This window comes from Ochotona princeps, chromosome 2 (genome assembly GCF_030435755.1).
Source record: "Ochotona princeps isolate mOchPri1 chromosome 2, mOchPri1.hap1, whole genome shotgun sequence".
Lineage (NCBI taxonomy): Eukaryota > Metazoa > Chordata > Mammalia > Lagomorpha > Ochotonidae > Ochotona > Ochotona princeps.
Window position 1 is genome coordinate 123,897,850 of NC_080833.1, and position 15,794 is coordinate 123,913,643.

Sequence of the window (15,794 nt, forward strand, 5' to 3'; positions counted from 1 at the left end):
GGAAAGGCAGTGAGGAAAGAGAGCTCTGATTAATTACATCATCCAGAGCTTCAAACGTCAACAAACACTGATTGATGGATGGAAGTCAGGCTAAATCCAAGCGAGGGCCTACACATGTTCAGAAGTTTTGGCGTTAGAAATGCTCTCCTTCAATTCTCCCCAAAAGGAAGTCACATGGGGAAAGCCAAAGAAGAGATTAAGGAACTTGCAGGGACAGCAGCAGGCCATTCTCCTCTGGGGCCTCCTAAGTTCCCAGGCCAGGCCTGCTGCCTGCCTGGGAGATGAGCCCAGTGCTCAGCCCCAGTCTCGCCCAGCCTCCTCCCCACACATCTTTCTGCCAGATGGCCGTCCTTAAATTCTGGAAGCTCTTGGTCATCCTGATTGCTGCAACCTGAGGGGCAGAACACAGGTCCACCAATTCCCCCTCTTGCTGGGCCTGGAGCCTGGGCATTGTACCCCTGGATACTGGGGAAAGAGTTCCTGGACTGGCCTGGCCCCTGGTGCCCTGGTTCTGAGAGTGGCATACGCAGGGCTGGCTGGCTGTCATGGAACAGTGAATGTACTCTCTGCCCTGTCTCGAATTTCCCTGTAATGTTATCCTGTCGTTTTCATTAGAGTCTGGGATTTTAACAAATTGCAAACGCTGCGTGAAACATAATCAAACACGTATCTAATCCCATTGTAATTGTTAATAGAAAAAAAAATGGGGAGGTACAGAAAAACCTTAATGTGTCTCCTCAATCGCCCACTCAAACAAACCAACAAACACAAGCACCAGGAGCGCTGCGATGTTTCTCTCCAGGGACTACGTGTCCTAGGGCACTTTCCACAATGGCCCTGCCCTTGCAGCCCCTCTCTGATGGTGGGAGGATACCCGCGGTCCCCCGCAACTGAGGCCTCTGGGGTGCCCCGGAAAGGTGCATCCTTTCCCATTAAGGCAAGAGTCCTCAAGCCCTTCTCAAACTCGCCAGCTGCCCCGCAGGAGTCAGGAGAACGCAGGGCCCAACCGCCTGCTCGCTGGGCCCAGGAGCTGCAAAACGGACCCTGTCTCCGAAGCTTCAGCTCGGAAGAATCAGAGGACCCTGTGCGCTCGCTAGGTCCTCACCATCTCAGCGCGAGGCTCCCGGGCCTCAGTTTCCAGTTTCCCAGCGCCGCCCCGGAGGGACGGACCCCCGAGGCTGTGGGCACGTATTCGAACTCTCTGTCCCAGAGAAGTTCTGGGAAAATACTACAAGTAGAGATGTATGTGTTACATATCGACAGATTCGACCCGCAAACTTCTGGCAAGGGGGTCCGGTGAGCTTCCCCATTGGTGTTGGTACGCTGTTGCTGTTAACAAGCAGCGCCAAATCCCCCCCTCCCCCCCCCCCCACACACAATGGGAACATGACAGACTGGACCCAAATAGGGACACCGGCCCTGCTGTCAGGTGCCCGTGGTGACCTCGGTTCCTTGTCACCCCTCCTCCACCACCGAGCACTGGGTCGCACCGTGGGACAACTTTGCCTCCACCGAGTGACCTAGGTCTCGGGGTCTTCAGGAGACACAGCCTGTCTGGACGACGTCCTAAACCTCGGCCGTCTTCCCACACCTTTGTCACGAGACGGTTTGGTTGCAGCTGGGGACTTTAGCGCAGAGCTGGGTAAAACAGTGCCAGCCGAGTGAAGGACGAGCAACTGCGAGGGTTTGGGGGAAGACGGTCCTCCCTCCTCCGGCTCAACAGGGTCCTGCAACCAAGCACATCAAGTCTGACGCGAGAGGGAAACTTGTCCTAGCCACTAAATTGGGTCCAGTCTAGTGGAAGGCACCGGCGCGTGCTGAGGGCAGCGCCCAGCAAGCCCGCGGGCGGAAGGCACCGCCGCCACGCGCTCCCACGGCGCACCGGCCCACCCGCGTGCGCGCCGCCCCCACGCGCCTAGCGCTCGCCCTGGCTGAGACGCGGACAGATGTTTACGGCTTAGAGCTGGGACCACTGGGGAGAAGGAGTAACCAGCTCCGCCAGCGGAGCAGTGCTGGCGGGGCTCCGGGCTCCCGGTAGGGGGTGCGGGCGGGTCCGGGGGCGGGCAGGGGGGTACAGGGGGCGAGCGGGTGGAAAGAGGAGGGGGGAGTGGGTGGACTAATGATGAAAAAGTCTCCTCCATCCCGGCTCCTTAATTAAATGCATGGAAAGAACCGAGGCGAACACATCTGGTTTCAATCTGCAGCCCTTTGATGGCATCAAATGTTCTTTTCCCAGATCAGGGCTGGAAGTTCTGGGCTAACTATGGCCGTTTGGAGCCCAGAAACCATTTAAGCACACTCGGACCCTTCTTTCTCTCCAGTGGAGCCTCTCGGCTATGGGAGGGGAATAATAATAATACTAATAAAGTCTGGCAATCAAGGGAGTGGAGAGAGCATGTATGTCTGCTTGTGTGCGAGTTTAAAGCACGCACACACACACAAAAGCGTCACAACTAAGCACTTAATATTTTACTTGTCATATAGTAACTCATTCCTAACGAGACTATTAAAGCTGTTACCAAATTCCAACAGGTCATGAAAAAAACAGCTCAGCACCTCTCTGTCCTCCGTCAGGCCAGTGCTCTGCGACGCACGAGCACACGGTCCATAGATTTAAATGGTGTGTGTGTGTGGGGGTGCAGTACTTCTGCCCCCTGCACGCCTCTGAGCGACTGACCACACCCCGCTGGATCCGCGAGCTCCACACGGGTGCCCCACGTCTGGGCTGCAGAGGGAGAGAGACCTGGGCCATACCAAAGAAGTTACGAAGTTGGCAGAGGTAATCAGGGGACGGCTAGGATACACTCCCAGTGTTCCTCTGCACCCACTTAATACTATGTACATTTCCTACTGCTGCGGCTCGGGGATTCCTCGAGTCTGGGGAAACCTCGATCGATTCGGTGCCTTCCAGATCTCCCCAACGCCCCTTCAGTCGGCCGCAGAACCGTGGGAGAGGCTGCCATGAGCCTCGCCCTGATTCTTTTATCACATTATTTAATAGGCTGGCTCTCCGGAGCCAAACGTAGCTCTCGTCCGTCTGCCCTCTGGCTCATTCTCTCTGGGAGCACTGCCCCCACCCGTCTCCAAAACTGCCAGAACAGCAAGAAACTTGGAAGGGGTGGGAGGAAGGAGGGGAGAAACTTTGATTGGGATAGTTGTGGATTTTTTCCAACAAGTTTTCCCTCGGCTGTTATCAAAACATGCAAATGAGATTTCCTAACAGGATCTTAAACAAATCTGGAGGAGTTAATGCTGAAACAAAATAAGCAGCCCATTTGAAGTGACCGTAGGTTTCAGTTAGCATTCTCTGCCGGTGATACTTTTTGCAGGGAAATGATAATTAGACCTTGACTTTAGCATCCAAAGGGGTTCTCTCCTCTCCTCCCTCCCTTCTCCTCCTTCCCTTTCTCCCTCCCTCCCATCGCCTTCCCTCCTCCCTCGCTCCCTTCTCTTGCTCCCTCCCTCTCTCTCTCAGGCTCTGATGTTGGCAGAGGGGGCTTTCTTAATCAGACTGCTTTTTGGTCGGAGGGAAAGAAGGAAAAAGGAGATTGTGATGGAGAAAGAGGGTCTGTAAAACGTCAGGCGCGGCACAAAGGCTTTACCACGTAATTACAGGCTCCTATTAAGTGGAGATCTGCCCTCCCAGGGGTCTCCAATTTTCTTGTATTCCCTACAAAGCCTCCTCTGCATGCCAGTTTGTGCCTTTTGAAGTGCCAGAGAGCTTCTTGATCCAACTGAGAGGGGGAAAAGGAGCTCGGGCGAGAAGAGGGGGAGACGAGAAGGGAAAGGGGGAGCCGCCACCGCCCTCCTTCGGACTCCTGAAGCCCTCGGTTTTTTATTTTTCAATTTTTTTTTCCTTTTGCTCCTTATGAAAAGTACAGTGAGAATCCTGCTCTCTAATACATCTGCAAGACATCACCGTCTCCTCCTGAAACTTTAGTCACTCCTGAGAATCCACAGGAGTGCAGAGAGGGGAACACGTTTTCTTGAAGATGTTTTAAAGCTGGAACAAGCCTTCTTCTGTTGGTGCTTGAACTCTTGCCTGGGAATAACTTTTTTAACCTTTTTTTTTTTTAAGAAAAAAAAATCACTTTGATTTTTCTCTCCCACCCCGTCTTCTCTCTCTCTTCTTCTGTTTGCCTAACTCCCCCGCCCGGCTGGCCTCCCCTTTCTTCTCTCTCTCATTATTTTTAGAGCGTGCGTGTGGACGCTTTTGGAGAGTTGGAAGGGAATTTTCCCCCTCCTGACTTGAACACAGGGTGACTTGTTTTATTTTTTTTTTTTTGGTGTGGATTATCTCTTTGGACCGTGCCGGACTTGGCCCCGGGAAGGCAACGGAGGCCGCCCAAGGCTGCTGGTGTAGACCGCTCTGCTGTGAAGGGGACCCCCCCTCCCGCCCTCTTTTCCACTTTTTTTTTTTTTCCTTCCTCCCTTCCCTCCCTTTTCCTTTCTCTCTCTCTCTTTCTCTCTCTCTCTCCACTCCCCCTCTTTCATCCCTACTCAGCTCCTCTCCCCCCTCGCGCCCACTGCGTTTGGTGTTGATTCGAAGGGGAAGAGGGGGGTGGGTGGGATTGGAGGGGGAGACCATGACCTCCAGCTACGCGCACGTTCTGGAGCGGCAACCGGCTCTGGGCGGCCGCTTGGACAGCCCCGGCAACCTGGACAGTCTGCAGGCGAAAAAGAACTTCTCCGTCAGTCACCTGCTAGACCTGGAAGAAGCCGGGGACATGGTGGCGGCACAGGCGGACGAAAGCGTGGGCGAAGCGGGCCGGAGCCTGCTGGAGTCGCCGGGACTCACCAGCGGCAGCGACACACCGCAGCAGGACAGTGAGTGAGGGGCGCATGCCCACGGGGTGTGTGCCCGGGACAGTGGGAGGAGGTCCCAGCAGGGCGGCAGGAGCCCCGTGGAGCCCAGGGAGACACAGGGATGTTGGGTCGGTGGACGGACCAGGAGAGGTGCTGGCAACCCCAGAGGAAGGGGAAAGAGTTGAGAAAAGGAGGGCTCTGCCGAGGGTACGGAGGAGGTGGATGTTGGAGACAGACAGGCGCGGAGGCCAGAGGACCCTGCGGAGCTTTGCGCTCGGAGGTCCAAAACCCGCGCTCCGCGCACTCTAGCCAAAAACTGCCCAGGCGGTGCCTCGTTCTCGGGCATCACGCAGGCGGGTTTGGCAAAAGGGTTCTGCGGCGCCGCGATCTGGGAAGCCAGCTGAGCTCGAGATCGTAGCGAGCGGGTTCGAGGCGCTTAGCTCACTCGGATAGCTTACACACGCGGACTTGTGGGAGAGCGCCGCGCGAGGGGAGCGGGACCCGCGCTGCTGGGGCTGCGCACCCAGAAGCGCTCCCAGAAGGCCGGTTCGCTCCTCAGGTCCAGAGGAACGTCCTGCCCCAGCTGTCAGATCGGCTGTCTGCACCCTGCTGTGGCTTCCACCTGCGACTGAGTTTAGGACTGAGTCAAAAGTCTGCTGATTTAGGTAGAAGCAAAGGGACTGTTCCTACAAGTGCTAAAACGGGAGATCCCGCCCCGCACCATACCGCGCCCGAGAAAAGTAGCAGGGACTCGCTGGTTGCGTTTCTGGGGACAGTTTCACTTACCCAGAGCTGTTCCTGTTGATTGCTAAACCTCCAGAAAAGTTCACCACGGGCCTGTTTCTCTAACCACCTACCCCGTGAAGATCGAGCCTGGTTAACCATGCCTTGAAAACGCGACCACGCAGGTGTATCCCTGCTTCTTCGCGTTCTTCCTTGACCTGTCACTCTGCTTATCCCCGGTGACAAGGCACCTGATACTCCTTCCTCTTCTCCAGTTTGCAGCAATCGGAACTTAAATGCTTTCCATCTCCTTATTTGTCGGTTAATGTTTTGCCTTCCAATTTGGAACATGTGGACACAGAGGACCTGGCCACCACAGACTCTTAAAAGAAAAAAAAAAAGGGACTCACAAAGCTAGCGGGACTCAGGAACAGCTGGAAAACCAGCGAAATGAGGGGAGTCTGGGGGGCTGCGGATGCCCCTTACCTCTTGCTCTGCAAGTCCAGGCTGTACGCGCTTGGGTGCTTTTAGCCAAGAGTGACTGGGGGACCAATGTACTTACATGTGCAGAGGGCAAACAGGGCTGTCTGAGAAGATCTGATCTTTCCCTGGAGTGAACCGGCAAACTGAGGAATTCCTTATTCCCAGCTCCTAGGTAAGGCCCAGACAGCCAGAGGCATTTGCATTTCTGTGTCAGCTTCTGGTACTAGGCAGCATCGCGTTTGCTACGCATTTTAGGTCTGATTGCAGGGTGACATAATTATGATTTTTTTTAAGTTTTACTAAAGAAAATGCAAAACATCCGAATCGCAGGGAAAGCAGTATTGAAAGCCTCAGCTACACCAGGTCTACACATTTTGCCTTTCTCGTTTTGCCACGACGAATTACTAAATCGTAATGTTTATCATTATTTGGAGAAGTGGAGGCCCAGGCCACAGCAGAACACAGTGCCACGGAAGAAATTGCTGCTGGCGTGGAAGACGGGGTAGAACTGATTCCATATTGCTTTGTTCCCAGGGCCCCGGTCCAGCAGGCGGCCAGAACAATCAGGGATAAGGCCCGTGGCTACCTCTTGTGAGGCAGCGGACACTGGAGCCATGCGGACAGGACTCATTTTTCTGTCCCAGGTGAAGACCCAGAGAGCTCAGGTTTTGTGATTTGTCATGGCTTTGTCATTGGTACAGAACTAGGCAAGGCTGAGGGAACTGACCTCGGAGCTCCTCCATGCAGACAGGAGATGATCTGCGGAGGCTGGGAGACCAACAGGGACTAGCCTATGAGCTTTGGGCCTGGCACCTCAGAGGCCGGTCCGTACACATGTGTCCACTGGGGCGCTTGAGAATGAGGTCAACCATGCCTTCAGCGCTGGGGACCCTGCGTCCCAAGAGAACATACTGGGATTCCGAGAAAATGTGCTGGTGATGTGCCAGTCCACATTTGCGTTCAGCATTCACTTGTGGGGAGAGCACCACACGTGAAACAGGCTCAGAGGCCAGGCAGGGAACAGATAATCGGTAAAAGGATGTCATTTGACAGGTTCAGGAGGGGACTGCTTCATACAGAGTGATGGACACAGTCAGCAGCACCTGAGGCTGGGGAACGCTGGCCAGCATCTACAGACCTGTTCACCCACTCACACAGACACACTTTTTAGGCCTTGCTTCCCAGAGTTGTCTAGGAGGCCCATTCAAATACTGTGTTGCTTTTGGGAGCAGCATCTTCTCAACCTCCTCCCTCCCTTTCCAGCAAGAGCAACACGGTCTGAGAGAGCCCCGTGATAAGTCTCTAAGGGACCCTCCACCCAAATTCTTGGACTCTCCGGGAGTTATGGAGGAAGCTGCGAAAATCGCTGGAGACTGCAGAACCTGCAGCCTGTGGTAGACAGATGGGGAGTCGGGAAAGCAGGGACCCTGGCTGGAAGGACATAAAGAGGCCATGACAGGAGGCCGAGCTCCTTGAAATCCACTGATGGGAGCTGGTGCCGCTTTTCCCAGAGTTTTGGGCAATGTCAGGAAGACAGATGCCTTTGATCCTGATATTCGTGGAGGACTTCAGTCTCCTTATCCTTTCCAGCTTCTGCAGAAGGCAGCAAAGTTAGAAGACTACAGCTTCTAGGAGAGAATCTTAATTTTGCAAAAAAACGGTCAATTGCAACGCGGGCTGAGTATAGTAGAGAGGAGTGACGTAGGTCCCAAATGAGGGCAGCCCGCTGGCCTCCCCTACTCCGCCACCCTGCCTGCTCCCTTGTTGCATGGTCACTCCACTTTGACCTGCCTAGTATGTTTGCTTCCCGCTTTTATTAATTGTCCCACATCGGTGAATTTCCTCAAACTCAGCAGAGTTTAAAGAAATGATTCGCTAAGCAGCTACTAAAGGAGTGTGGAGTGTGAAGAGTGTGATGCTGGCTGGAGAGAGTCGGGGAGGGGATAGAGGAGCAAGTCATAAAAACAGGCAGATGGGTTTCTAGGAAGGCAAGTACCCCGCTGTCATTTCTTAATCTGAACTTCTGAAAACTCTTTAAAAAAAAAAAAAAAAAGTCTGCCATCCACATTCCCAACCTCTAAATTAGTGAAACCAGATTGTCCTTATTAGACCTTTTGTTGGAAACACATGTAGTCATAAAAAGGTAGACGGAACGTCAATTAGACACGCGCGCACACGCACAGAGTCACAAGTCCGTGCTAAGTGCGCACCGGGTGCAGCTGGGCCCGGGCTTCGGCGGGATGCATAAGCTGAACAGCGGCCGGGAAATCGATTTGTCACGAATCGAGAGGTGTAAACCGGTTGCGAAGGATTCGGATTCACCACCTCTTTCCCAGAGCCCCGGTGTTGCGGGCCGGGTTCTACCAAATCCTCTTCTGCCAAAGACGCGCCCAAGAGAGGGAGAACTTTTTTCTAGGGCGCTCCCAATTGCAATCCGCAACAGGGTGCTAGTCCCCCTAACAGTCTCAGTGTTGACTCAGAGATTGTCGTAGCGGCACCATCCTGGGACTCAGGCCTGTGGCCGACACTCAGATTGCAATTTGGGTTCAATGATCTAGATTCTGGAAGGGGAGACAAATAATACTATTCCTGTAAGTGGTAGCCTGAAACATTTCCTCTCTACGAGGAGGTGGGAGTTTGGAATCCAGTATCAAGGGTTGTCGCTGAGTCTCCAAAACTGAAGGTCCCCGCTAGAGAAGAACTGCTGATTCCTGTGTATTTTCCACGCGTGGGTGGCCTCCCCTTAAATGTATGGAGAAAACTTGACAATCCTGTGACTTTTGTCGGCTGTGCGGTGAAAAGCGCGACCTAGAATTTGAAGAGTCAGGGAGGTGGACCCTTTAGAGGCTCTAGGGTGCCTGTGCTTCCAGGGACTCCAAAAGAACCCTGCATTTCACCGATCAAACCCTTTCAAGAGTCTCAGAGGCGGCGCGGCTCTGCGATTGGATCCACGACCTCACCCTGAAGCGCTCGGATCACCAGCACCCGGTGTCGGGACCGCGGGCGCTCACACCGGTACTTTTAATTCCCTTCGCTTGCCGGAGGCATCATTTGATATTTTACCATGCAAGTGAAGAAAAACGTCTCCAGCAAGATGTCACTCTGCTCTGGTTCCCTGCGGAGGTGGGGGAGGGGGGATGCCCCGTTAGAAGTAGCAATGGCTTTCTCTTTGCCGACCCAGATCCGCAGCCCCCAGCAGGACGTTTTCAAGACAGGGACCCAAGTTGATTGTTTATTTTAAAAGGTGTGGTTCTTTTACTGTGCTCCCGCACCTTGTTTCGCCGCTCCCCCATCGGCAGGGCATGCTTGCCACCGCTCAATGCCCTAGCTCCTGAAGAACCGTCCTCCTTGTCAGTTGGGCTGGGGCCTCGGGTACAGAGCTTTTGCAATCGTTTCTGCAAGCCTCCAGTTGAGAAAGGTGCCCATTTTCAACTGCTCAGGGAATTTTTTTTTTAATGTTTTCTTCAATGATGGAGAATGATTTTTTAAAAATTAGGTGAGTGTGGAGATCATAAGCCTTGACGCATGCTTGCATCTTCTTGTAGGGTAGAAAAGATTTTTTTTTTCCTTTTTTTATTTTTTAAAGCATATCGTATCCTTCATTTTCAAGAGGGTATTAACTGCAGGTCCACAGCACCCTCTGTCCAACTCCTAATCAATTCAGTCAACAGCCCCTTTCCACAGAGTCTTCCTTGGAGCTAGAACCAGGCATTTACGACAATATGTGGCTAAGAAAACAGCTCCCTTATTTAGCACCCAAACATTGACAGAACTACCTGTGACTGCAGAGCAGTGAATCCAATGTGGTGTTATGTTGTTGGGCTACTTTACTGTGGGCTGAATCACCAGTCCGCCAGCGCCCAGGAGCATCCGCCCACCCTCAACAAGATAGAAAAGATGTGCATGTTCTCATCATTGTTACGTATCCACAAGAAGTTAGATGCCTGAAAAGCAAAAACAGCTCTGGGTACTGGCTAGCAGCACTTCATTAAAAGCCGACAATTGTACACTGTAATAATGTCAGACTGGCACAACACCCTTCTCTCTCAGTACCTTTTCCTTTTAAATCAGTGACTGCGGAGCTGCATTGTGGAGAAAGTAAAGGAGGACTGGTCGCCGGTGTTTCGGGGGTCAACAAGTGTGTTTTGACCTATGGACATTCCTGAGTAAGACATCTCCTGCGGGGCCGAGTCCTCTTAGCCTCGTCTGTCTGATGTAGTGTGGCATCCCCCAAAAAGCACTTAAAGGCAACTCTGAGCGATCCAGTTTAAATTTCAGACTTTAACAACACTGTATGTCACTTGTCTTGGAACCACTCTGCCTAATTGGAAAAAAAAAAAAAATCTGGTAAGCTGATTACAGCGGTGAGAGGCACTCTAGTTGTAATAAAGATACAAATAGTGGCTGATTGGTTAAGGAGATTTTATGGCCGAAAGTCGAGTCAGTGTCAGGGGAAATCAATCACAGGAACAACTGATTTCTCAGACAGCGTTAAGGACAACCAGAGTCTTCAGCATTCTGCTGTCCTAGGGTTCTCAAATAGATATGAGCTGTGATCAGATTTTAATCTTGGAGTACCATGTCTCAGCCCTTTTGCTATATCAAGTAATGAGAAAACCCGAATGCCTAAGAATTTGGGGGCTCATTTTCCAAGTGAAGAACAAATTTGAAACTCACGAATTAATTTGAAGCCCTAATATCAATGTTAAGAAACTGACGGGGAGGGATCCTCCTTTTCTAGCCTGTTTGTTTTCATGCTGGTATTTGCAAATGAACGAACTGTAGTAAAGAAATGTAGTTCATCATGGGAACTTGGATAACATGTTTTTTTTTTTCTTTTTGTTTTTCAAATATCACCTTTGTAATGGAAAGAGATGGGAACCTGTGGCGCTGTAGATTCAGGAACTATTAACTCACTTTGGAATTTTATGCTCAACACAGAATCCACTGTGTTGTTGGCTTCCCTGGTCTTTGTGTGCACCCGGATGAAGATGCCAACCAACAGCCCCTCTTACCTCCACTCTTGACCTTTCCCAGAGTGGGCAGGATGCTGCGGCACAGCTTTCTGTGGGATGGATTGTGCCAATGAGCTGAGCCACACCGGCTCCTCCGTGACTTCTCTTAACCAAAGAGGGGTGCGTTCCTTCAGTCTGGGGTCCCGGTCTGCCCTGCCTTTCAAAATTCTTGAACTCGAGCAGGAAAAAGATAGACAGGTGGAAAGATGATTTGGACAAGTAGCAAAACATGGAGAATATCAATAGTGTGAGGACACTCCAGGGACCATGTGAATATATGCTACACAGATGCGATTGAAGCGAAGTGTCTGGTGAGCGCTGTCTGAAAAGAGGGTGGTCAAGATTCCAGGGTGACTAGGGGGAGTCAGGAGGGAGTGTGATTAGAGATCTGAAGTCCTTGGTGGTGGTGGGGTTGAGGGTGCTGGAATTAATGCCTGGATTTCCACAAGGTAGGGGAGAGTTTGTACCATGGAGGTGATTGTGAGTTTTCTGCAAAGGAGCTAGAGATACTTTAAAAGAGAGGAATGGTTTTGAGAGAAGGAGACCTGGCTTGTTTTAGTGAAATGCTATGAAACTAAAACAAAAATTCCCACAGTACCTGGAGTCTTTTCATAGACCATAAAAGCTGGCTGGCTGCAGGAGGTTGGCCCAGGATTGGGATAATCTTGTTTCTCTATAAGAACAGTAACTGCCCCAAGGTTTGTGTGTGCCTGCAAAGTGGGCACTGTATATCACATGCTATCCCCACATTGGACTCCTGGCCTCCGCTGATGCTCCGTTTATCCATAGAGATTCACCAGACAAACAGGGCACATGAGAATAGCTTTTTAACCTTCTCTGTACATTTTGGGGTTTTCTTCTTCTCTTCCTACCTGACATTGGACAAGACATGGAGGCATTAGGAGAAAGAAATGGCTGAATGAGTAAGTCCTCTTAGCATAGAGGGTGATGAACGTATACCTTCTGAGATATCCTGATCTGGGGCGGTTCACTAGCCTAAAACCAGAACTGTGAGCGAAATTGCTTTCCCACAAGCGTTTGAGAATAAGAACATTCACTTCGTTCAAGTAATTTCTCATCATCTGTCATGTCATGTCATATTTTACAGGACCTCATGGTGCTGGAAGGTGCTGTGGTTATAAATAACTAGCAAAACAAATGGTGCCCTTCCAGAGTTCCAAATATAGATCAGGAGGCCAAATCTCTTTAAAGAGTCTTCAGCTACACAATTTGAAGGCCTAGGGCCCCAACTCAATCAAAATTTGAGCCACGGTATGCCAAGTTCAATCAGTTTGACTGTGGGCAAAGTATCAGACCTAGCCAGCACTTCAGAAAAATACAGAGAATTATGCTAATTTCCAAGTCATTTTTACATGGATTCAGTGTTCATGTGCAACGGCTTAGTACAATCAGCTTGGGCTGGGAGGGTGATGATGGATCAATGTTCCAACCTCCAGTCTTTGTGTCACATCCAGGTTTTCTCTGCACCCCTTTTGCTGATGCAGCTGCTCCAAATTTGAGTCCCCATAGGCCACATAAGCACCCTAGATGCTCTTTCCAGAACCACACCAAAACAAGAAGGGTGCTAAGCTCAGTGCTTGCAATATACCAGGTATCTACCTATATCTTTTCCTGTCTGATAATTCATTTTTAATATACCAATTAGAATTTTTCAAGTAACTCATACATCTATGGAATGAAAAGTTCTAGTGGAAATATGTATTAAATCTAACACTTTTTCATGGAGATTTTCATATATCACTATTAATTTGGATGGAGAGGACCATTAAATCATTCTGTGTGTTGTTACTTTCTGTGTTTTACAAGGGCTCCATTCCTAGGTGCTGTTCTGGATTACAGCAATCATTTACTTACTAGGCCAGCTGCCCAACTGTTGCCTGTGTGTGGTCACTGCTTATTATCAGATAGGATGAGCTCCCTGTGTTTAGTTGAGCGCCTTTCTTATCTAGCATAGCAGTGGACACTTGAGCCTGTCCAGTTTTATATTCTTTGCCTAGGACGTATGCTTTAGGCTCAGCAGCGTTTCAGTAATCCTCTCTAGATGCATTACTCCCAGCTTGCAGCTTCAAGGCCCTCCCTTGGCATTGCAGACCCATATTTACAGACATCTCTTGGGCATTTCCATTTGAATGCCACAAAAGTACTTCAACTGCAGCAACAATATGGAGGGAACTAGTGAGTTTGTTTCTGTCAAGATGATTGTCTTGTAGCGCTCCTTGGTCTTTGGTATGACAACAGGTGGGTGTGCAAACTAATATCAGAATCGTCTTTGTCTTTCTACAAGTTAGTCTTCTAAACTCGCTTGCATCTATCTATGTCAGCCTGTCAGTCACATTGTGAGGCCGCTCGAGTAACCTGCTGATCGCTGGTGCATCTGTGCTTTTCCTGCTTTATATGCAGGTAATAAATATGAATAGAGACTGTAAAGCCTCAGAGTACGCTTGTTGAATGACTGAATACCGATGCTAGTTCTTTCTACAAACATATTTAGAAATCAAAGCTCTTCCCCTTCCTCCTTCCTAGATCTTTTAATCATTTTTTTCATTTTATGCATTAAGATGGAAATATTCATCCTTTAAAAAAAATAGTTTCTTTCCTGCTCCAGCAATCTGGCTGCTGTCACCTGCAAGTGCAGGCGGGAGCTGATTTTCTCCTTTTCCTTCCTGAGTTAGTTAGATTGCTTTGTTTCTGTAGATATTCTGGTCTCATTTCTGTTTCTGTGACTTCTTACCTGAAACGTCCTTGCTTCGTGTCCTTTTTGCTAACCCACCTATGCTAACTTCTAGTATTCTGATTCTATCACACGTCTACGTCAAATCTTCCTGATGCTTAATTCCATGACACCAAAATCCTGCTCTCTGCTGCCTCTAGAAACAGCCATGCCTCCGCAATCTGGTTAATTGCTTTCTAATAGTTTATGATGGCTACATTAACTTGAGCTATTTTAAAGATAAAAATTTCAGGGGGTTGTGTTCTACAGTGTAGCTGTGGTTAGCAGCTAAAGAGATTGATTTGTTTTTGTGCAGTTGTGATCCTAGAGGTTTTGCAATCTCTAGCTGCAAGTCAGTTTTTAAGTTTTAAGAGTGATACAAAAATGGGATACACACTTAATTTTAAAAAGCACATCATTTCACATTAAAGTTCAGATAAGCAAGTAAATTCACCACAGATCACCACTGAGGGACACATGTAGTTACTATTTTGGTGTTAAAATACTTTCTTTTTATTTATTTTGCACAACTTTGGATTGCATTTTATTAACCTTCTTGATTGCTGAGCTCTCTTTAATCAACGGAGGAATTTTTCATTTCATTTTTCAAAGATCATGTTTCCCCTCGGTGGAGAAATTACGTAAACATTAACCCACTTGCTTTCATCAAAAAATTAAACAAACAAACATGCAAACAACAAAAGTTCCCAGAGGGGTATGAGAGCTGCGGCAAGATGGTCAATGCTCAACTTTCTCAAGTTCCAGTGGAATACATTTCCAGTAGACAAGTCCTTCAGAGTAAACTCTTCCTTTTTCCTCTATGCTTGTTCTAGCTGGGACTCCTCCCTAGCCAGGAGCGCATGTCTCCTGGAATTGGAAACCCCTGCATGGTACCTAAGGGACATTCCCAGATCACATTGAGAAAACTACTGCTTGGAGAACTCACAAGACAATTGGGGGAGAAAATATTGAAGGAAACTGAAAATTCTGTATGATTGTTAATCCTTGGATTTTCTTTATTAGAAGTCTTAATACTCAAAATTATTTTTATAGAAAAAAGGAAACATTTATTCCTCTATAATTAAAGAATGATGGACAGATAGGATAATGATGTCAGAATACAGAATACGGTAGTGTGTGTTTTGCCAGAAGAAGCACTCATCTAAAAAAAGGAAAGAGTATGCGTTTATCCATCAAGCTTTTACTTGAAGTGATAATTACAGAAAAAGTACATTATGATGATATATATCTAAATATCATCTGATATTAAAAACCTGCCTGATAAATATAGTATTTTATTCAGGGAAAGTATTTAAAAATGATGAATTAATGGTATCTTAATTTTTCTCATGAGAAAGGAAATAACAGAAAGTTTAATCACTGTTTTTTGGGAATCAAAAATCATTCTTGCTCAACAGGAGTTTCAAGAGTTTGCGCGTTTTGGCTGTCGCTCGGGGAGTAGCGGGAGAACCACCCAGAGAGCTCTTTGCCTCTAACCAGATGTGCTGCTCAGCAGCTCTAATCCTCAGGATTGGTGGAAGACCACAGGATGAATCCTCAACACATTTAAGAAATAAAACGTAATTTACTTCATTAATCATAGGACTGAAATCTGCAGTTTTACTAGACGTATTTCAAAGACTGGATCCCTCCTGACGACAGAAACAGAAAGTAATGTTGCTGTGCGTCTGCCTAGAATAGCCTGTTCTTCCCTCAGGGCAGGAAAGGGAGCCTGGCCCAGTGTGAGGGCTTTACTAGAATATATGGCTCGCTCTTGGAATCAATATCTCGTTTCCTCCCTGTCTCTACATTCCCTTTTCTTTAGGGTGCTGAGGACTGGTTTCTGAACTCTTTTGGATTTTCTCATTTAGTGAGTCCCAGCTATGCTGAATAGCTAGAGAATTCAGTCCATATTCTATTACGCTTGGAAGTATCATCATTTTAGCCCTATGAATATACTCAAATTGTTAGCTCTCTAAGTATTTTCCCCAGTTATTCCCATAAATGGATAGCTTGCTTTGTCATGAAGTGGCAAA

General features: G+C 48.8%; 1 protein-coding gene across 3 annotated transcripts in view; it reads left to right on the top strand.

Moving 5' to 3' along the window:
- The first annotated feature begins 4,195 nt into the window (after nt 1–4,195).
- Nucleotides 4,196–15,794, top strand: part of PRRX1 (paired related homeobox 1) — a 69,972-nt gene continuing 58,373 nt past the window's right edge. For all 3 annotated transcript variants that reach the window (XM_004599175.4, XM_004599174.4, XM_058660627.1), the window contains exon 1: nt 4,196–4,827. In XM_004599175.4, coding sequence (XP_004599232.1) covers nt 4,587–4,827 — 241 coding nt within the window. In that variant the 5' untranslated portion in view covers nt 4,196–4,586. The remainder of the gene's footprint in view (nt 4,828–15,794) is intronic.